The sequence below is a fragment of the Penicillium manginii genome (assembly GCF_028828005.1).
Source record: "Penicillium manginii strain IBT 31320 chromosome Unknown utg000004l:1.0-7231830.0:1.0-7236170.0, whole genome shotgun sequence".
Taxonomy (NCBI): domain Eukaryota; kingdom Fungi; phylum Ascomycota; class Eurotiomycetes; order Eurotiales; family Aspergillaceae; genus Penicillium; species Penicillium manginii.
The window spans coordinates 6,792,438-6,812,003 of NW_026643105.1; the positions used below are offsets into that span (position 1 = coordinate 6,792,438).

The 19,566-nt window shown below is 49.4% G+C and overlaps 9 protein-coding genes across 9 annotated transcripts; 3 read left to right on the forward strand and 6 right to left on the reverse strand.

Annotated features, from left to right (window-relative positions):
- Nucleotides 1-23: 23 nt before the first annotated feature.
- Nucleotides 24-1,177, reverse strand: N7533_006251 (SDR family NAD(P)-dependent oxidoreductase; the record flags this gene model as incomplete). The annotated part of the gene is made up of 4 exons (XM_057102901.1): nt 24-181; nt 239-428; nt 478-633; nt 704-1,177. 4 exons carry the CDS (start codon nt 1,175-1,177, stop codon nt 24-26), a joined length of 978 nt encoding a protein of 325 aa, XP_056962531.1.
- Nucleotides 1,178-1,319: 142 nt separating this feature from the next.
- On the forward strand, nt 1,320-1,879 carry N7533_006252 (elongin C; the record flags this gene model as incomplete). Its single annotated transcript, XM_057102902.1, has 3 exons — nt 1,320-1,524; nt 1,599-1,647; nt 1,741-1,879. 3 exons carry the CDS (start codon nt 1,320-1,322, stop codon nt 1,877-1,879), a joined length of 393 nt encoding a protein of 130 aa, XP_056962532.1.
- Nucleotides 1,880-2,900: 1,021 nt separating this feature from the next.
- On the forward strand, nt 2,901-5,833 carry N7533_006253 (putative ubiquitin-protein ligase (Asi3); the record flags this gene model as incomplete). Its single annotated transcript, XM_057102903.1, has 2 exons — nt 2,901-3,326; nt 3,386-5,833. The coding sequence occupies 2 exons, from the start codon at nt 2,901-2,903 to the stop codon at nt 5,831-5,833; spliced, it is 2,874 nt and encodes a 957-aa protein (XP_056962533.1).
- A 389-nt stretch (nt 5,834-6,222) lies between these two features.
- Nucleotides 6,223-8,351, reverse strand: N7533_006254 (NAD-dependent malic enzyme; the record flags this gene model as incomplete). The annotated part of the gene is made up of 8 exons (XM_057102904.1): nt 6,223-6,551; nt 6,608-6,975; nt 7,043-7,309; nt 7,361-7,494; nt 7,557-7,685; nt 7,738-7,941; nt 8,007-8,228; nt 8,292-8,351. The coding sequence occupies 8 exons, from the start codon at nt 8,349-8,351 to the stop codon at nt 6,223-6,225; spliced, it is 1,713 nt and encodes a 570-aa protein (XP_056962534.1).
- A 750-nt stretch (nt 8,352-9,101) lies between these two features.
- On the reverse strand, nt 9,102-10,991 carry N7533_006255 (uncharacterized protein; the record flags this gene model as incomplete). Its single annotated transcript, XM_057102905.1, has 3 exons — nt 9,102-10,013; nt 10,097-10,469; nt 10,531-10,991. The coding sequence occupies 3 exons, from the start codon at nt 10,989-10,991 to the stop codon at nt 9,102-9,104; spliced, it is 1,746 nt and encodes a 581-aa protein (XP_056962535.1).
- A 999-nt stretch (nt 10,992-11,990) lies between these two features.
- On the forward strand, nt 11,991-13,865 carry N7533_006256 (serine hydrolase domain-containing protein; the record flags this gene model as incomplete). Its single annotated transcript, XM_057102906.1, has 4 exons — nt 11,991-12,471; nt 12,533-12,667; nt 12,721-12,976; nt 13,040-13,865. 4 exons carry the CDS (start codon nt 11,991-11,993, stop codon nt 13,863-13,865), a joined length of 1,698 nt encoding a protein of 565 aa, XP_056962536.1.
- A 159-nt stretch (nt 13,866-14,024) lies between these two features.
- Nucleotides 14,025-15,191, reverse strand: N7533_006257 (uncharacterized protein; the record flags this gene model as incomplete). The annotated part of the gene is made up of 1 exon (XM_057102907.1): nt 14,025-15,191. The coding sequence occupies one exon, from the start codon at nt 15,189-15,191 to the stop codon at nt 14,025-14,027; it is 1,167 nt and encodes a 388-aa protein (XP_056962537.1).
- Nucleotides 15,192-16,042: 851 nt separating this feature from the next.
- Nucleotides 16,043-16,815, reverse strand: N7533_006258 (CFEM domain-containing protein; the record flags this gene model as incomplete). The annotated part of the gene is made up of 3 exons (XM_057102908.1): nt 16,043-16,464; nt 16,534-16,672; nt 16,735-16,815. The coding sequence occupies 3 exons, from the start codon at nt 16,813-16,815 to the stop codon at nt 16,043-16,045; spliced, it is 642 nt and encodes a 213-aa protein (XP_056962538.1).
- A 1,426-nt stretch (nt 16,816-18,241) lies between these two features.
- Nucleotides 18,242-18,637, reverse strand: N7533_006259 (uncharacterized protein; the record flags this gene model as incomplete). The annotated part of the gene is made up of 1 exon (XM_057102909.1): nt 18,242-18,637. The coding sequence occupies one exon, from the start codon at nt 18,635-18,637 to the stop codon at nt 18,242-18,244; it is 396 nt and encodes a 131-aa protein (XP_056962539.1).
- Nucleotides 18,638-19,566: the final 929 nt, after the last annotated feature.

The window sequence follows — 19,566 nt, forward strand, 5'->3', positions numbered from 1 at the left end:
CGGCTCTTTTCTAATGTCCCCACCTAGACAGCACTGAGACCGCCATCGATGTTGAGCACGCAGTTATTGGCATACTCATTCTGTGCAAGGAAGACCGCCGCATCTGCCACCTCTCGTGGATCTCCGAATCGATGTAGGGGTATCGTGTCCTTTAAGCGGGTAATTTCGCCAGGTGTAAAGTCTGCAGCCTCTCGTCAGTACGATTCGTTTCTCTGAGGGATTGATAGAGAGTTATCACCTGCAATCATGGGCGTCTCGATGTATCCTGGCACAATGGCGTTTGACCGAATGGCCAAATCCTTCAGCGAGGCTGCCGCCTCCACGGCCACAGAGCGAGTCAAGCCTAGCACGCCGGCCTTGGATGCAGCGTACGGCACAGCACCGGTACCAGCCTTCAATGCCAGTAATGAGGAAACGTTGATTATACACTTTGAGAGGGGGGTTTGCCCCCGTGGCATCATTCTTGCGGGTTCGGACCCGGCTGCGAATCGCAGCACGGATTAGAGCGCGGGAAGTGAGCACTGCGCCTTCGAGGTTTGTGCGTAGAATCTGGGAGATGTCTGCCAGTTCGGATCTGGGGAGAATACTTGAAATGGAGATCCCTGCGGCGTTGACGAGGATATCTACTGTGGCCTGTACCGTAGTCAGTAAACTATGCTTAACAGAATTGAGGCAATGGTACCGCGCAAAGGGTGGTGATTACCATTTCCTTCTCCAGCTCACGCATCCACGAGGCTGCTTCTCCGATATCACCAACAAGGAGACGAATCCGACTCGGTGCATCCTTTCCAACATTGAGCTCCCCTGTAGTGATGGTAGCACCAGTGGAGATACCCGTAGAGGCATTGAGATTATCGGCCGCATCCTGTAAACGTTTCTGTGATCGGCCGACGAGAATGATAGATGATGCGCCTTCTTGTAGAAACCGCTCTGCGATGGCGTAGCCAATCCCGGATGATCCACCGGTGACCATACATGTGCGACCAGTCAACCGGTTCGCAGGCTGAAATCGTGTTGCTGCTGATGTTTGAACAGGGCGAGACGACGAGAAAAAGCGGCAATCTTTTGTTCTTGTCCGGGTGATTGAAAGACATCCTCTTCTGATGTCATTCATAGAGTGGGCAAAGATGGGGGAAAGTGCGCACGCCCGTGCTGGGGAAACCAGTGAAGGGGTCATGGCTGTGGACCTTTCACTTCTCAATTTCCTCTAATCAAAGAAAAGTCTCACCAACTCATCTCATAGGTGAACAAACATTCAAGTGACACGACCTGAGGCATCCAACTTCTCTTCCTCGACGTGCCTCGCCTTATCGATAACAATGTGGCACGGACCACCCAGTCGCCATGTCTACAAACCGGTCGAGGACCGCCGCCTTCGCGACCTGCATGCCTCGACTCGTACCAGTATGGCATCCACCATCTCCGAATATGTGACTCTTGTGTCCTGCGATGGCTTTGAGTTCATAATTCCGCGCAGTGCGGCATGCGTATCGGGCACTATCCGCCGCATGCTTGACCCATCCAGTAGGTGGATCAATTTTCGGTTTTCTAACTCGTGCTCTCAAAGCTATTGCTAATGAATTCACCTTGAATTACAGGCAAATTTTCCGAAGCCATAACCGGAAGATGTACTCTCGAAACCTTGACGTATGTGTCTCCCGAAATATCCCCTCGTTGTTGTGGCTGTGCTGCGTCTTTTAATCCGGCCCACCGCGAATTCTGACCTTCGGCCCTTTTTAGTGGTATTGTCTTGGAGAAGGTCTGCGAATATCTTCTCTTCAACGAAAAACACAAGGATCAGGCCAATGTGTCGGATATGGATATTCCTCCCGAGCTATGTCTGGAGCTTTTGATGGCTGCTGATTACCTGGACACTTGATTGATCTGAAGCATGGGGTCTGAAGGAACCGAGCTACAACGACTGGCACCTTTGCTCTTAAATCAAAAACGGACCACAGAGGTCTATACGACACACGAAAAATGTCCTACCACGACAGTTGATTATGAGGAGTTACGGTTTTTTCCATTTCCAGAAAGGTACTGGACTAGGGCGTTTTTTTGTGTGAAATACTCTACCGCTTCGCATCGTCATTTATTGATCCATACAGCTGCCGAAAAATATTAGATCGGTCATTGCTTTTTTTTCTTTCTCTTTCACTCTCCCCGTGCAACGCTTGATTGGTATCAAGTAGATGCAATGCCATTCAAGCATCAAAACATTCGATCTAATATCTCAATGGTCGGAATTGTCTAAAATGGATGGCAAATTAAAGAAATGCTCCGCATATTTTGTGTCCCCGGTGCTGTGGGCCCAAGTACCTGGGCTTCGAGCAATTTTTGGGATTTGTAGAGGAGACATGAACTAGTACGAGTAGTTGGTTTTTCTATAGTTATTACATTCTCTCGTAGTAAATGCGCACGAGATCTTCGGCCCACCTCGGCATCCAATGCTGATTTGGCGTTTCAGAGCAACAGATCAATTGATAGATGTTTTACCCAGTCTTTCATCACTTAGTGCGAAGTTTAATGATCTCTTTGCAATACAATTCTCCATTGTCATTATCAAGAGTACTAGATTTCAATATATTGGCAATTAAAGGCATTCCGGACCTCGGCATTGCTTACATACACATCCGGAAGGCGGGTCCAGCCATCAACCAGGGCCATCCCTATACAATGTACTACTCTGGACTCCTTCACGGCATGAACTTTGCAAGAGCAGGGCTCTCTATGACCCCTCAGTCGACCTTTTCATAATATAAATCCTCACTTGTTCACCCCCAAACTCCTCGTCTGCCGAAATCGAACGTGGCGTGGGGGCTGCCCCATTCCATTCCGTCCCCGACTCCCCGGATCGTTGATAGCGACTGATAGAGGAACACCGTCGACAACAAAACATCATGTCTAGTGTTCTTGGCCCAGCAGTGGTGCCAAGCACCACCGATGCCTCCCTCGTCCAGGCTCTGAACGCGACCGCCTCCGCGACATCCGGAAGCTCGTTCCTCCCCACATCCCCGCTCGCTCTGATTACCTTCCCCCTGCGCGTCCTCAACCAGGCCGAAACTTTCGCGTTTAGCACCGTCCCGAGACACCTTCTTCGGATCGCGGGGATCTCGAACATCGAAATGAACTTCTGGGGCGGAGCTGCCGCGGCAGCGGGCGATGCGGGCGACGCAGCGCAGGCGGCAGCGGATCTGGCAGGTGGCGGTGGTGCTGCGGCTTTTGGTGATAACTGGTACTTGGGCGAGTTCTTGATGGCTGCGAAGAGGATTGGAGGCTTTTTTGGGTACCTGACCAGCGTGTGGTCGTTTGCTTGTTTGGTGGAGGTAAATACTGTCCGGTCCGACTTTCTGTGGAAGCATCGCTGATACATGTACTTGTTTAGGCCCTGGTCCTCAACCGGATCACGATCTACGCCTCGACTCGTCGCCATCTTCGACTTGGCTGGGAAAGGCGCCTGGCTTTGCGCTTAATACCCATACTTTTCCTCGGGTCACAGATATTGTCTCTGTTGCGGGGAATCCGTTGCCAGACCGCTCCATCCTATCCTACAATGCGATATGGTCGACCTACAACACCATTGAGTTTCGACTACGCATCTGGTGGAGGCACCCTCCACTGGCTGTCTTCGAATATGCTATCGTGGGAAACCGACGAGCAGGCCTGCAGTGCCCTGAATATGGCACGGATACCCGGCACGCCGGACATTCCCTTCGGATCATTTAATTTGCTGTGGCCTACTTTCTTACTACTCTGCTTTAGCCACTTCACGGAAACTCTTTCATGTGCATTGCAGGGCAAACCTGTGATGACCGAAACTGGAATGTCGATATTTGAGCACTCGCTTGCCTTTGCGGAGGCCGAGTCGATGATCAGCAAGTCGATCGGACTTGGGCTATTTGGTCTTCCAAAACAAAGCCCTCTTACCTCGGATGGCACTGACGATGGTCCCGTTTCTCCGCTACGACTCCTAACGAGAGCGCAGGTCCTTGACCGAATGAACGTGACTCCTGAGTTACTACTGATTGCCCTGATATCTTGCTCCAACAGCTTGAGTTCCCATATTCTTGACGTACTTGGCAAGCAAAGCCGATATCGTCTCTTTAACACCGCCCTTTGGGGCCTCTGTTTCATGGGCGCCATGTCATGGGGTCTGGAGAATGGTCCGGTGAGCATCGAGCCCGGTGTTCTCAGGTTCCCTACTGTCTGCATTGTCGGCTTCATCCCACACCTACTTGTCTTGCTAGGTATCACCGTTTGCTTAGCCATATACGGGCTTGCTTTGACCATAACAGCCTTCTCTTTACCAGTCGAAGAGGGTCGATCTATCTCCATCCGACAGCGATTCGCCCTAGCCCATGAGAATATGCAAGGCGCCAACCAGATCCGTAGCATTCGTATAAATAGACACGAAGACTTTTATACAACTTTGCTTCGGATTGGCTACATTGCTTTAACGGCCGCCAGCGAGGCTGTTTTCTTGAATGAAGGCACAGCTGTTGTTGCCAGGAAAATGACCTGGCTCGAGAAAGACCGACTGGCCGAGATCGAAGCCTCTCGCCAACGGAATTCCCACGACGGAAATTGGTCCAGACAATCTCGAGGTTCTCCTTTCGACGCGGTAGGATACTCAGGGTTCGACTTACCTATGCAGTCCACGTCATGGGAAAGCGGATACAAGCATGAAAAGAAACCGGAGAAACCAAAGAACGGTACGAGACAGATGCGCCCTCATGCTGAGATAGGAGGTGTTGGTGCTGTGCAAGCATCACTCCGTCTTTGGCACGTCATGTCCTTTTTCCGCTCCATCTTCTGGCTTATAGTACGGTGGATCGCATACGGTGCTAATCGCGCCCTTGACCGACTGGGAATCCGTGCTCGCCCCCAATGGCTTAAACGCTTTTCTCGGAATCAGCAAGATAAAAAAGGCCCTCGCAGTGACACCCCACCGGGTCTGGATTTTTGGATTCTCTCCGAAAAAGGGGAGCTTGAGCTTCCTGATAACCGAGAGTATGATGTTGAGCTGGAAATGCGAAAGCGAGTGCGCCCTAGCAACTCGGATTGGGAACGCAACGATGAGACGAGAATGGATGATAAATTATATGACTGGTGGAAACGTGGTGGCTCATGGGGCAACCAAGATCACACATCGGATTATGATCCTTCCGTGGCTGATGACGATGACACTACCAGCGTGATATCCATGTCTACCAACGCTTCAGAGAATGACTGGGAGGATGAGGATGAAGATGGACGTCGTACTCCAACTCAGAAACGGCCCTTCCCCTCGTTTTCGAGGGAAGGTACCCCACTTCAGGATCCCATTCTAGACATGGGTCATCTTGCTCGCCTCCTTGATCCCCAGGATGGTGAAAGTAGGGAGGAAGCTCGAATTCTCGCAGCGCATCTTCGCCCAGCCCAGGCTTCCAGTGGTATTATGACTCGCAGCCAGTATCGCCAACAAGTGGAAAGAGAAAGATCCCGTGTTTTGCTTTCCTCTCGCTTGCATGTGGATTCTCAGTCTTCACCCGAAAAGCGAAAACCAACCGCAGAAGAAGAATCCGAAGTACTTGAAAAATTGATCCTTTCCCGTCGGTCTGAATCAGCTGCCAGTGATGATCCCAATACCTGGAAGTCTGGTGCGATGGGCTTAGGCGAAAACGGCCCTCCTTGTGTTGTCTGCCAAACAAGCCCTCGATCGATCATCACCTGGCCCTGCCGCTGTCTCTGCATTTGCGAAGACTGCCGCGTTAGTCTAGCCATGAACAACTTCGGTAGCTGCGTGACTTGCCGTCAAGAGGTTGGTGGATTCATGCGGCTATGGGTTCCGTGATCTCGCACCCCCTTGCACCGCCACCTTATTTTTATAGAAATGCAAGGACTTGCGAGGTCCCCAAGGCTTCATCTCACTTCAGCTGTTATCCGCATTGGGAAGCGTGTAACATATTGCATCTGCGTCACTCCAAGTTCATTGATACTTCAGTCCAGTTTCACCCTGCGAACTGGATTCCCGGCAATCGTCAGCGCGCGGTTTCTTTTCTTGTACAGAGTTATATTTCATCTTTAGGGGTTCGGATTAATTAAGACTGACTGTTAGGATAACAACTTGAATGAATTCAAATTTAATAAACTCCGAGATCATCAACTAGAAGGATATCGTGTTCACATCGCTCAAGCACAAACTTCAAAGGGAGAGGGAGACTTTCTGACACTTGTGCAGGCCTATGCTTTGACTAGAGGCTGATAAACAGCCTCCCACATCCGCTCACGAATCCATACCTTGAGCTCGGAATCCTCAGAGGGAATGTCCTCTTGCTGGGCAAGTCCCTCTGCCACGGCACACTTGATCACACCAGCTGCTATATCAACGCTAATCTCTCGAACATCCTCAACATCAGGTAGTAGAGGCTTGTCGGGATCTTGTAAGGCGGGTGATTGGGCCTTGAGGGCCTCCACGGCTGCCACGAGCATCTTCTTTGATAGAAGGCGGCTTCGTGAGAGGATTGCCCCGAGACCGATTCCTGGGAAGCAGGTGGAATTATTGCATTCCGCTGCCATAGACTTAGTGAAAGCTTTAAGATTCGATTTGAACTGGACCCAAACTCACCGATGTCATATTCAACGCCTCCATACTTAACAGGTGGGAAGGGACTGCCTGTTGCGACAAGGGCCTTGCCGTCAGTCCACTCGTAGAGATCCTGAGGTTGCGCTTCATGGAGACGTGTTGGATTGCTGAGTGGGAACACAATAGGTCTGTCCACATGGCTTGCCATTTCTCGGATTATTTCTTCTGTGAAGGCTTTGGGTTTCGTCGATGTACCGATAAGAACATGTGGCTTGACTTGCTGAATCACGGAAAGAAGATCATATTGCTGGCCGCTTTGCCAGGTGGGATCTTCCCGCGCAAATGGAACCTGGGCCGGGGTTAGATCATTGCCTTGAGACTTCAAGAGAAGACCTGGTTTATCGATGCACCTATTCACAATTATCAGACGACAAGCTCCGGCCGGACTGACTAGGTCATGTGGCGGTGAAAACATACCAAATTTGCTTTGATGCCTCGGGTTTCGGCTTCCCTGTCTCCGTCGCAATTGTATCGGCGATTTGATCTGCGATGCCTGTGCCAGCCGTACCGGAGCCAAAGATCACCACGCGGACATCCTCCATCTTAACTTGGCTGACATGCAGAGCCGCCATCATGGCAGCGAGAGTGACGCATCCAGTGCCCTGGATATCATCATTGAAGCAGGGAATCTGAGATTGATACCTGTCCAGGATGCGACGGGCGTTGTGGAGACCAAAGTCCTCGCTACATATACCTATTAGCTTTGGATCTGAAGGGGTGCATTTCGCGACTCACAAATGGATATAGGCCTTTGGGAAACGCTTGCGAGCACTTTTCACAAATCTTTCCACAAAATCGTCATATTCCTCGCCTCTTGCCCGATGCTGTCGTAACCCTAGATACAGCTCGTCATTCAAGAGCTCCTCATTCTAAATACGACGTTAGCTGCGTCAATCTTATGGCAAAAAGCCCCAAAAGTACCAGTACATACATCTGTTCCGCAATCCAGCACCACTGGGAGTTGTCGGGCAGGGTTGATACCGGCACATAGAGTCGTGATCACAAGCTTGGCAACTGAGATGAGTATGGCGCCTACACCCTGATCGCCGATGCCAAGAATCTACCCAGCCTTTAGCCTGAGAAGGAGCAGAGTTAGGTGCTTTGTAACATACCTCTTCTCCATCGCTGACAACAATATAGTCGATATCCTCCTCATTCCCGAAATTGGCGAGTGACTGTTCGATCATGCCTTGGTCTTTGATGTTGAGGAAACATCCTTCTGGTTTTCGGAACAACCGGGAATAATTCTGGATCGCATCGCCTTCAGTCGGTGTATAGATAATATTAAACATCTCCTTGAGGTGGGTTTGTAGAAGCTGAAATCTTTGTCAGCGGAAAGTTGCCGGATTGAATTACAGCGATGGAATGAATGATCACATACCCGGTAGTACAGAACTTCATTCTGCGCTTTCATACTAGCCAGAAATGTATTTTTGGCCAGATCGTCTTGCCGACTGCTGTATTGCTGATAGGCACGTTTGACCTGTTCGTCTAAAGACTGGTGGTTTGGCGGGAGTAGTCCATGCAGCTTGAACGTAGTCCGTTCTTCCTCGGAAAATGCAGTTCCCTTGTTGAATCGGGACGATAGTAGTAGTCCTTCGCCCTGCGAGTGGGAATATGAGTATCTCGTTCCTTGGAATAATCAGTGAAGATTTCGATCACGTACTTCGTGGGGACATATTAAAGAGCTTGTTGCCTGACGTGGAGCGATGTTGGAGCCGACCATGGTCACAGAGGTGGCTGGCAAGTAAAATGAGGGGTTGTTTCTAGAATGGACAGTAGGGGTGAGATCAGCAAACACAGATATGAACCCTCACAATACTAGTACGCAGAACATACAAATTGTCTTGGCGATGTGGGAAGTTCACGTTCAAGTTTGGGGGGGAACAAAAGGAAACAAACAAGAGCGCTGATGTCATTTCCCCGCGATTACCGCGCTTCCGTTTCTACCAGTTAACACTTAGATACTAGTAATTTAATGTGGGCGATTCAGGGCAATACATAGATACATAGTAGTAGATCGAATATCTAATACGGAGTAGTCCAATTTTCGTATCTCCAACACTGGCCATCTGCACTGATCGTTCTAATGGGGAACAGTAATTTTGGCAGGCCAAAGCAGAGGTATACTCCGTAAGTAGCGGAGGGTTCACGCATTCCAAACTCTATACATAAAATATGAAAATAGGGACCTCCTCCTTCCTACAAACCATTAGGAGCATAGTTGAGTGTTTACATGTAGACACTACTGTTGGTGGCCTGAATACCTGAAGATACTAACTAGTAGTATCACTGCCTCAGGCTCGACTTGGGACAACATTGAATATGAGCCTATTCACCCGCCAAGAACCAACCCAGATGCTTAGGTAAGTTTTTCAGATACTCGGCGAATAATTTAGATACTGCCTTAGATCAAAATCAGAGTAATTGTTCGCAAAATTCAATGTCAGAGATGTCTTTCATCACGAATGGGTATTCATAGATGAATATCTTCCGGGGCAATGGTTGTCCAGGATAGCAGTATATTTTTTATCTCGGGATAGCTCGGAACAAAGCGGCTGGCCAGTACTGATTCGCCGTAGCAAGTTTGAATTTGAGTTTCCGGCTGGTGTAGCTGATCGGAGCGACCTGATCTTTCCCTGCCGCTCGTTTGGGTAGCATCAGCACCTGGAAAAGGATCAAATGAAGGCCCGGGCTCAAATTTCGGGGAAACCACCACCGGTAGAGGTGACCGGTTCATGGCATCATCCGAATCGTAAAGGTCATTCATTGGGACAGGGGCTGGTGGAAACGCCGCCTTGACTCCATATGAGCCGGAGAAATCACCAAAGCTGTCTGGTATTTTATCAAGTACGTAGAAGTCTTGGGAGGTCGTGCGCTTTAACCTGTTTGTCGAATCTCCAGAGTTATACCCGCTGATTATTCGCGTATCTCTAGGTCCAAGGTCCAGGCTATCCGTAGAGACTGGACGCATATTAGGCGAAGATGGATTGGAAGGGCCATGAACGCCAGCGCTGGGGTTTTCTTCCATCGGTGGTGATGAAGAGGGCAACAATATGGCGAGGAACGGTTTTTTTGTTGCACTTCTTTGAACACAGCTCTCGCTTGGAATATCTATGATTAGTTTAGGTCGTCGGGGCGGGGCAACCCCAGTGTCTGTTCGCGATGCGGGTATCCGATCAGGAGGGTGCTTTTGAACGGTGTCTGTTTTGGGGTCATCTTGCGAGGACTTAGAGCGCGGTGGATTCGCAGAATGAAAACTAAGCATTGATTGCTGATCATCAACAGGTGTGAAGATGCTGTGAGACCTCCCTGAAGATTTCTTCCGAGGTGGTCTGGAGGCCGGATGGCTATGGTCTCCTTTATTAAACTTGAATGGCTCCCTCCTCTAAAACATTCTTTCGTCAGTGAATCTTGCTTTCTTGGCGTGTGATTCGAACTGAGAGTCCTGAGACATTTCTTTATACGTACCTTGAAAAGAGGACTATCAAAAGTCCGCATCGCCGCCTCGCCATGAGAATCCAGAAATATTGCCAATTCAGCCTCATGAATAGCAAGTACTCCATCCCTGATCCTCACATGCCGATCTTGAGGAAGGATGGTTTGACAGGCATCAATTTCCTTCAAAAGACTTCGGACAAGATTATGATACTTGTCGATTTCACTGTCAGGAGAGAATCCGTGAGAGGTTGCTTGGATAGGCTCTGCCATCATTGTAAATTGGGGTGAATTGCCACTGCCCGGCTCATTTGGATGATTTGTTCCAGCATCAGCTTTGGTCTTCTCATGGAGAAGAGTCTCTATTAGCTGTCGTTGGGATTCAAGGTGTGAATCATGACATGACCTATTGAAGATTGTTATCAATACATGTACGGTTTCCTAGCTTTTAATGAGTTCAGCATTACCGTTTAATATCTCTTGCATATATGATGACATTGAGCATTAGCAGCATAGTAGATTTCAATCTATCCAGGTGGGACTTTAGCACGTCAAGATCGGGCCCAAGAACCACAATCGTCAGTCTTCGTGTCCCACGTTCCCATTTAGTCTTTCCTGATCCAGGGTCTTTCTTTTCGACCGCATCCTCTATTTGCTTGAAGATTTTCTTGCACTCATTTAAGACTTCCCGTGCCGTCAAAAATGCTTGCTCTGAGCAAACTTTCGTCTCAATATCTTGCTCTAGAATTCTGCCTAATTGATGCAGAATGCTGCAGGTAAGTGAAACATCATTTGCAAGACGTTCCGCAGACCGATCCGCATCTTTAATTTGACGGTAGAAAGAGCAAAGCTTGACCGAAAGTCTCATGCCAATTTCCGCAATCTGGAGAGTACTAGCGACTACTCCGATTATCTCTAAACCAGACATCGTGCTTGAGGTTAGCTGGAGAAGACAAGAAACAAAGTTGGGGCGTGGAGGGACGAGTCTGCCACCAAGCGAGGGGCAGAGGCAGTGCACCGCACGCCGAGCCTCAATCACGTGGTATTCATGGTAATTAAAGTCTATATCTCAAATCACTTGCCAAGTAGTACGAGATGAGAGAACATTATTCATTGCATTGACCGACGCTGAGTCGCATGTTGAAGATATGGGGCGTATTGCGGCTCCATATTCCAAGTGTCGATAGGTAAAGACTTGAATACACAACGCATAAAAAATCTAAGAGCACCACCCACCAACTAGTTATTTTGCAATAGATTCAAGGTCAATCAGTTGATGTACATACGGGTATTCAACTCTACTAGTCATGCGGTTTCTACTTTTTTAGGGGAGACAGCCATCACGGTGGCTGGGCCTACATCCTAGACCTAGTAGGTTATTAAAAAGCTCACAAAGTCACTCATCTGCGCACCTTGTTCAAAATATCGAGAACATTTTGCAAAATACGATCGGACGAATGAGCTTCTCTGCTAGAAATATTCCTAACCTAAATTGGATGGAAGCTACGGAGAGGCCTAACTGCTTTTGGGAACCTCGTGTCAGTCTAGTGGGGGCCGTCATTAGATCCACAGTTTTAAAATAACACTTGGGGCTGGAGGTGGAGAGGAGCTTTGCTCAATCTGGCATGCATCTCATTAGTCTCGGACTATGTCCAAGTCGAAATTAGCAGCCTTGTTATACCATAGCAAATTGATCATTCTCTAGAGTACTGGTGCCAATCAGAATACTGTAGCATAAGCCACGGCGATGTCATGGCAGATTCCCAATAATAGCATAATTCTGGTGCCTTTTTGGAGATATTAAGGGGACTTTGAAGGATCTTCGAACGTCTTGGATAGGATCCCTTCCTTTCGTTGGCATATAAAGCTCAAGGTATCCCGAGAATATTAGCTTTTGCAAGCACTTCATCCTCTTTTCGCCATCACCATGGCATTAATCAAGCTACTTCTTTCAACCAGTCTATTCCTAGCGGTACTAGAAACCGTCCATGCAGCCTGTGAGCCGGAGATATCATTCCCTGTTCCAAATTATGGGAAGCATACTTTGCGAGAGCCCCTGAGTGATATTACCAAGAATCTCGACAGCCTCATCAACGCCGGAGACTTTGCCAAAACGTCTTTTTCCTTGGAGATTTCGTCCTCGAGCAAAACTCTTTATACAAAGTACCACACCGATAAGTCTCTAGGTGGTAGCCCAATCAATGGCTCCTCGGTGTACCGGATCGCTAGCGGCACGAAGCTCTTCACTGCTTTGGGGATTCTCAAGCAGGAAGCTCTTGGGAAGCTAAATCTTGACGATGAAGTTACAAGATACGTCTCTTCACTGTCCACTGGATCTAGCAAGATCTCATGGAAAGGCATCACAATTCGATCACTGCTTGCACATGCCGGTGGATTGCCAGATAACTGTGAGTATCTCCCCGGTGGGGCTTGTACCCATTCAAACATCAACTAATTTTGTTTAAAAAGTTGGTGATGAAGATCTACTCCTCACCCTGGCCGATCCATCTATTATTGGATTACCTCCAGCTACCGCGGCCCAGCTCCACGATCTTCCCAAATGTGGATTGTATAGCAATTGGACTAATTCATGTACCACTGCTGGTATGTTGAAAAAAGATACAGATTTCATGATACCCAACTGACTTACAACCTAGATTTGAATCACGACCTCCACCAAGTGAACCCTGTATTTGCACCACAGAAAGAAACATCATACAGCAATGTGGGCTTCAATATTCTCGGAGAGATTCTGAGCAATGTCACTGGTCTCAAATACGAGGACTACATAAGCACATCCATCTTGAACCCTCTCGGTATGAAAGATAGTACATTCGAGGTTCCCGACAATTCTGTGGCCGCAAATGCCGGGCCAGGCTCCTACTGGGATTTCGATCTGGCTGTCGGTATCCCGTAAGTTTATGAAGTCCTGACATCCAGCCTCGCTTGATGATCGCGTGCTGACATTTTACGAAGTTCCGGCGGAATGTATAGTAGCTCCTCTGATATGATGAAATTCCTTCGATGGACCCTCAAAAACCACGACAAGATTACGCCCACGATAAACTGGTTCCAGCCCAGTGCCTGGAACTCCGGCTCGCACTCGCTTCTTGGATATCCCTGGGAGATTTTTCGGAGCACGGAGATTCTTCCCAATACTCGGCGCCCGGTGACTTTCTACACAAAGGGCGGAGGCTTGGAAGGATATTACAGCTACAGCATCATCATCCCGCAATATGACTTGGTTATTTTCATGTCCGTTGCTGGTGAGCTCGCTGGGTTGAGTAACCTTTACACAAAGGTCCTCAATCCACTTGTTATTGCAGCGGAATCGGAAGCCCAGCGTCAGCTAAAGGACAACTATGGCGGTGTCTACGTCTCAACGGATAAGAAGTTGAACTCCTCAATCACCTTCTCTCATACCGATGCCAGGGCCCTCCATATTACATCCTGGGTCTCCAACTCGACAGAGGTTCTCGCCGCCCTGGGTAGTTTTGTCTCGCAAAAGGCCGGTACGACGGGCGATCTCTACTTCCAATTGATGCCGACTTTCCGCACCAAACGATCTTCCGATGGTCGTATTGGTGATATTTGGCGATTCATCAATGTTATTGATGATTACGACCATCCCATCAATGCTACAACTGTCTGGAATGACTACTGCGTTGTCAATATCGATCCCATATCCTACGCCAATGTTCCCGTGAATGAGCTTGTCTTTTGGAGATCTGCTAATGGTTCCAACTCGGGTGTGGATGAGGTGACACTTTCTGCTTTCCGCGTAACGTTGCACCGCAGCTGAACGAGGGAATCTTCTTTTTTTTTGGAATAATCTTTTCTGGATTTCTCATACTTCACTATTTACAGCAAAGGTAAAAATTCAGGAGAGATATATTGCATGTACTCTAGGAATAAAGGTTAGAAAATCAAAGCACTAGGTTCTGACATCCGGCAAAGGGACTTACCCATCCATAACAAGCGAGCCAGGCTGGCAACCCGGTGCAAAATCTAGATCCCGTGTGCGCGAAATTCCCCGAATAACCTGAAATTGCCTCTCGACATAGTCTTGTAGGGATTTCGAATTATGTGCATTGGCCTTTGCCATGCTTAATGGCCATCCAAGTGATCGCGCCCAGGCAGATTCCTCGACACCAATATTATGCAATCGAGTGAACTGGTCAGGCCTGAGATATTCTGGTACTGTGGCGCAAATCTCGATGGTGATTTGCTTTGCTGTTTCAGATGCATTGTCGAGGCATGATTTGAGGTCCCCATCCAGATTAGTCCTCTCTGGGCTGAATGAGAGATAAGCGGACGTTGCAAATGTGAGAAGATCTATGCTGCGTAGACGTAAAAGTCGTAGGGTATTCCATCTCTGAGCCATTCTGAAGCTACTGAACTTGAGGACTGGGATTCGCTCAATGGCCTCTCCTTCCAATAGTTGAGTAGCGGTGGCTGTGCATTCTTCGAATTCGAAGCAATTGCTATAGGCTTCTGGCATGCATTTCATTAGTTCTTCGAAGCTTGAGTCGAGATCGCGTATTTTCTCGATTTCTGATAGGCATATTGGCATTCTACCAATTGAAGCAGCGAGCTCGGCAAGGCGATCTATCAAAGACCAAAGTTGTACTTGGGGTCCAGGATTCAGCCATGACAAATAATATAGAGCCTGTAATTGAGAGGGCATCTGAACACGGCGGTCCAGACAATCAATTTGGACAGTTGAAATGACATGGTGGAGAATGCCTTGGGCAGGAAGACTGTTGAACATGTCCGGACCACAAGAACCCAGTATCGCCAAGGCTCCACGTACATGCTCTGACCAGATATTTTGCGGCTGACTTGAATTCTGCGGTGATATCACTGTGAAAAGAGCCAAGAGAAGTACAGACGTCGCCGTCTCTAGTTTCATGGCCGGTTTGAGATTTTGTAATGCGAGGTTCGTTTGTGATAATGCAGTACCGTAGCTCTGCAGTGCCATCTGTCGCAAATCTTTCCGATGATGCTCCTTTGCCATGTAGGCCAAGGCTGTGGCTTCGAGGCTGATGTGCAAGCAGCCAGGCTTCTCCTGATATCCGTACATAGCAGGAAGATAGTCCAGGTAGACGCCACCGGAAAAAGCAAACATGAAAAGGTTGACAGCTCTTGAGCTTACTGGCTCTACAAGACCCTGCATCAGTACTGGGCCGATCACTTGGTCGGAGCTGCTATTATTTTCCTCTTCGTTTTTATCAGATTTGGAAGAACTAGGGGGGGGGAACCCAGTTTCAATTTCGATGAATGTGGTGGATTCGCCTTTTTGACGGTTGTGTCTGTTTGGTGCATGAACAACAAGTCCAGTCTATCACGGTATCCATGGCATTTCCCTTGCACCCTGAGGCACTGCGTACATGCGGGAAGTTTTCCATCGCACTGATCGAAGGAATGAGCTGAGGTCAGAACCTCGTTCGAATCTTGTGGCCTACCTTTATGCGTCGTTGACGGCAAGGTGCGCACCCTGGTGATGGTTTCCCTCTGAACCCCATCAGAAACTACTTCCTCACTCGGGGTTGAGCATCAGTCGTGTTGCTGTTTCTTGCTGCCGAGTATAGTATGTTGTATGTCGTGGACTCGGAGAGATGTCTAGGGGCGGAGACTTGGCTTCGCCCCATTGTGTGCCCATCCCATTGCGGGACGATCAAAGTGGGGCGTTCTAAGGCGACCAACATTTGATAGACTGTCGATCAACTTTAGATTTAGATTTCAGATCTTCAGAAACTGATCATCAGGTTTAATTCACAATAAAATAGGATCAAATAGAATTGAAGAAGAATATCGCATAAAGCCCCTCCTGGGGCAGTTATATTAAGTCCGAGTCCACTATACAGAGTCACTATTGCAATCACCTCCACCGCAGGCCAATGATACAACTTGTTGCCATGCCTATCCAAAGAAAGCCGACGGCGAGGTCAACAATAGCACGAATTAAGGTATGTATATTTACAGGATGTAGGCAGCGGCAGCAGCAATGGCAGCAACACCAGCCATGTTACCCTTGACGCCGGCGGCACCGTTGAAAGCGGGGGAGGTGGTGGCAGCGCCAGAGCCGCCGGATCCACCGCTGGTCTTGGTGCCAGTGGCCAGAGGGGTGGAAGTTCCAGCCGGGGTAGAGCCAGCAGCTCCGGAGCCGGAGGGGGTGGCAGCAGGGGTGGTGGCACCACCAGTGGCAGAGCTGGAGCCAGAGGCAGAGCTCGAGGCGCTGGAAGAGTCCGAGCTAGTGGCAGTGGTCTCAGAGCCAGAGCTGGTCTCGGTGGCAGAGCTCTTGGAGGTGGTAGAGCTCTCCGAGGTGGCGGTCTCGATGGGAGGAACGGAGATGGGGTGGCCGGCGGAAGAGCACTGGGCGACGACGGCGTTGGAGACGGCTAGTGACAGTTAGTAAACAATGGCGTGGCATAGTGGGGGAGGATTGATCGATATCTCAAAGAACATACAGATCTGGTCGGCGACCTCACAGGCCTTCTGGACGCAAGGAGTGATGCTGCTGACCAACGAGGTCTTCTGGCAATGGCAGGCAAAGTCGGTCAACGCGCTGCAACCATCAGTGGTCAGAGCGGTGACGAAGCAGTTGAGCTAGAGTATCGTTAGTACTCCCGGCCACCTTTTGAACCTTCATTGGTTTGAGAGAGGCATACCGAGCACGAGGGGACATCGGGGAGCTGAGCGTTGGCCAGGCTGGCGGCAACGAGGGCAATCAGAGCGTGAGAGAACTGCATCTTGTCGATTATAATGAGAACTCTTTTGGAAAGGGATTATAATATAGCGTGCTGGAAACGACAGTTAAGGATAACGAGTGAGTTGGGTAGTCGAGTAACAAGAAGAGCTTCATCCAAGGCTGGGGTGCATCTGCCCTTTTATAAGCTTTGATATGGTGCCGTGGGCTCCGCTCAGGGTAGCACTAACTATAAAGATCACATGTCCGCTTGTACAAAGAAGCAGGAATCGAGAAGAGCCCATGGCCGCGGTTGACTCAGATCACCCATGTCCTAACTGGGGTATCTCATTGCAGGCCAAGCCACCATGGCGGGCGCCGGATCCTGGCTTCATGCACCCGATTGAGTAGAGGGGTAAATTAATATCGCTCGGGGGCTGGTCTATAGACTGCGTATTCGGTATGCAGTGTACGATGTGCGTATCACAGGTCCGCGCGATGCACGTCGGCCCCATCTGAATGGGGTTGGGCGAATATGGAGAAGAGGGCATGGATTAGTGTAAGCGTACTAGCCAATGCAGGTGGTTTTCGAGCTAGTCACACGGCAGCAGGCTTTAATTTCCACTTTCCACTGGTCGCTAGACCTTGGTGTGATCCAAATACCAGTAACCAGACAATATGGAGGTAGCACATGCGGCATTGTTTTTGCAGATCTTGCAGAGTGCCCTTGTAGGTATCAGGTTTGGTAGAACAGCACACCTGCATCATGGTACATGCACGGGATGACTGCAACAAGCAAAGACAAAGTACTTCCCACAAGCCCAAGTGCTGCGTACGCAATCCTCGTGATTTGTGTACCGGTGAAAATCCATAGTTCCTTCAGTCATTGCGAACCACACTGATTTGGGGGGGCATCTGACCCAACAAGAGCAACAAGAGCACCCCCGCAAGACCTTGTTCGAGAACTGCTCAGAAAGTGGACCCTAGTTATTCATGCCACGGAAGTACCAGTCCGAAGCAAATCCGGGGAACTCAGGCCCAATCAAAAGCGCCAACAGTGGCAGGGCTAACGACAGGGTTCTGGTAGCGTAGCATCCAACTATCCCAAAGTAGGCCCTTGGCCGACACCCGTCAGCCCATCAGCGCCATCAATCCATTAATAATGGTTATTGTACTGGTAAGTCACACCAAGGGTCTCGGATGCATTCAACTGGAAATGATTACGCGTTCTGAGCCATTTCGGGCCACGGCGATCACCATTGGAAGTTTTATTTAGCAGCAAGAAGATCAATTTCTTTGATCTACTAGATAACTCGGACGATCCGGGTCCCCCGAGCCTGTTCTGTTTAGATGCCAGGCATGGGCCAACCGGGGGTGGGTCCGCGGGGAGCGACAATTGGGTCCGTGGGTCTTCGACTGATTGTCTTTGTCCGGGGATTTTGGAGGTGAAAACCCGCGGTCTAGCGAGATGGGATCGCAGTCTAGGCGTCTTACCAGCTAATCTGCTCGATCGGAGGGCCTCGTACCTGCATGGTCGCGATTACCATCGGCCATCGGCTAAGCAGCAATGTCAGCTGTGGCTCTTGACCCACGAAGAACTCTGTACTCCGTACGGGGTACATTCCCCTGAGATTGTTGGCGGTATGTTCAGGGACGAACTCATGTTGGACGGGGGCTAGAGCACTGAGCCCGGGGTTGACAGGGCCAGACATCCACTTGATCCAACTAAGTGAGACATTCTTCTTGGGGGTGGCGGCGATGGTGGAGCAAAGGTCGCCTTCTCGCCTGCTCGTCCTTCTTGTGACTGGCATGGCCGTTGTTTCTTGTTGGTGGCCAAGGAGCGCTAAGCCTGGTAGCGGAGAAGGAGAATCACATGGGACGACCATTCTGTTTCGGCGTATGTTATCGCCACAGCGCAGTGCAGCAAGTCCCACATGAGGTGCCTGGACGGGGTCAAGAGCTGCAACTGGCTTAGATGGAGGGATTTAATCTATTTTGAAGTCAATGGGTTGGTGGCGGCTGGGGCTGGAGGTGGACCCTGCGGCGTCGCGAGATTGCAGGAAAGCACAAACCATCCAGTGACTTGTGACTTGGCTAGTCTCCAAAAGTTGAAATTTTAGCAAGTTATAGTTTTTGAAGGTCTGGTGGGGGAAACGGTGGGGAGTGTGGAGATGAAGATGGGGAAATGGGGAATGGAAGGAGACGAAGTGGAAAGAAGAGAATCTACGGAGTACAGCAGGCGATCTGCCAGACTAGAACTGGACCTAGCGATCGACAGATCCGATCGAAGAGAATTGCCTATTCGGATTCTATTGTAACTTCCATCCCGTCCAGATGAGACAGGGGAAGGTTTTGACCATCTGGGAATATCCGACAATCCGACTAGTACTACCACTAACTTAGTACCTGCAGTGGTAGGGTCAGCCTGGATATTATCTCAAGGTTCAACGAGATTAATCTGCAATTAAAGATCCCAGCACCACCCTAGTACAGCCTTGGCTCTCATTTCCGTTCTTCTGACTGCTAATTTTAAGGCTTACTCGTACTGTTGCATCTTCACAGGATTCAAACTCCCTTGGAGTACTGGCGACATATGAGAGAGAATACTCCGCCACGCCTCGGTCGAGCATGTTCTCACCCCGGACATTCATCTCATGTGTTAACAAACCGGACAAATAAGGGGCTAAAAGATTGAGAAGGGGTCATGCAGTTTCCCGATGAGGGTTGAGAGGGAGATTTTGAACGCCCATTCATTCATGACTCGTTGATATATGTACAGTGCCCACGCCTTGCTGTTCAATCGGTGAGTAGTTGG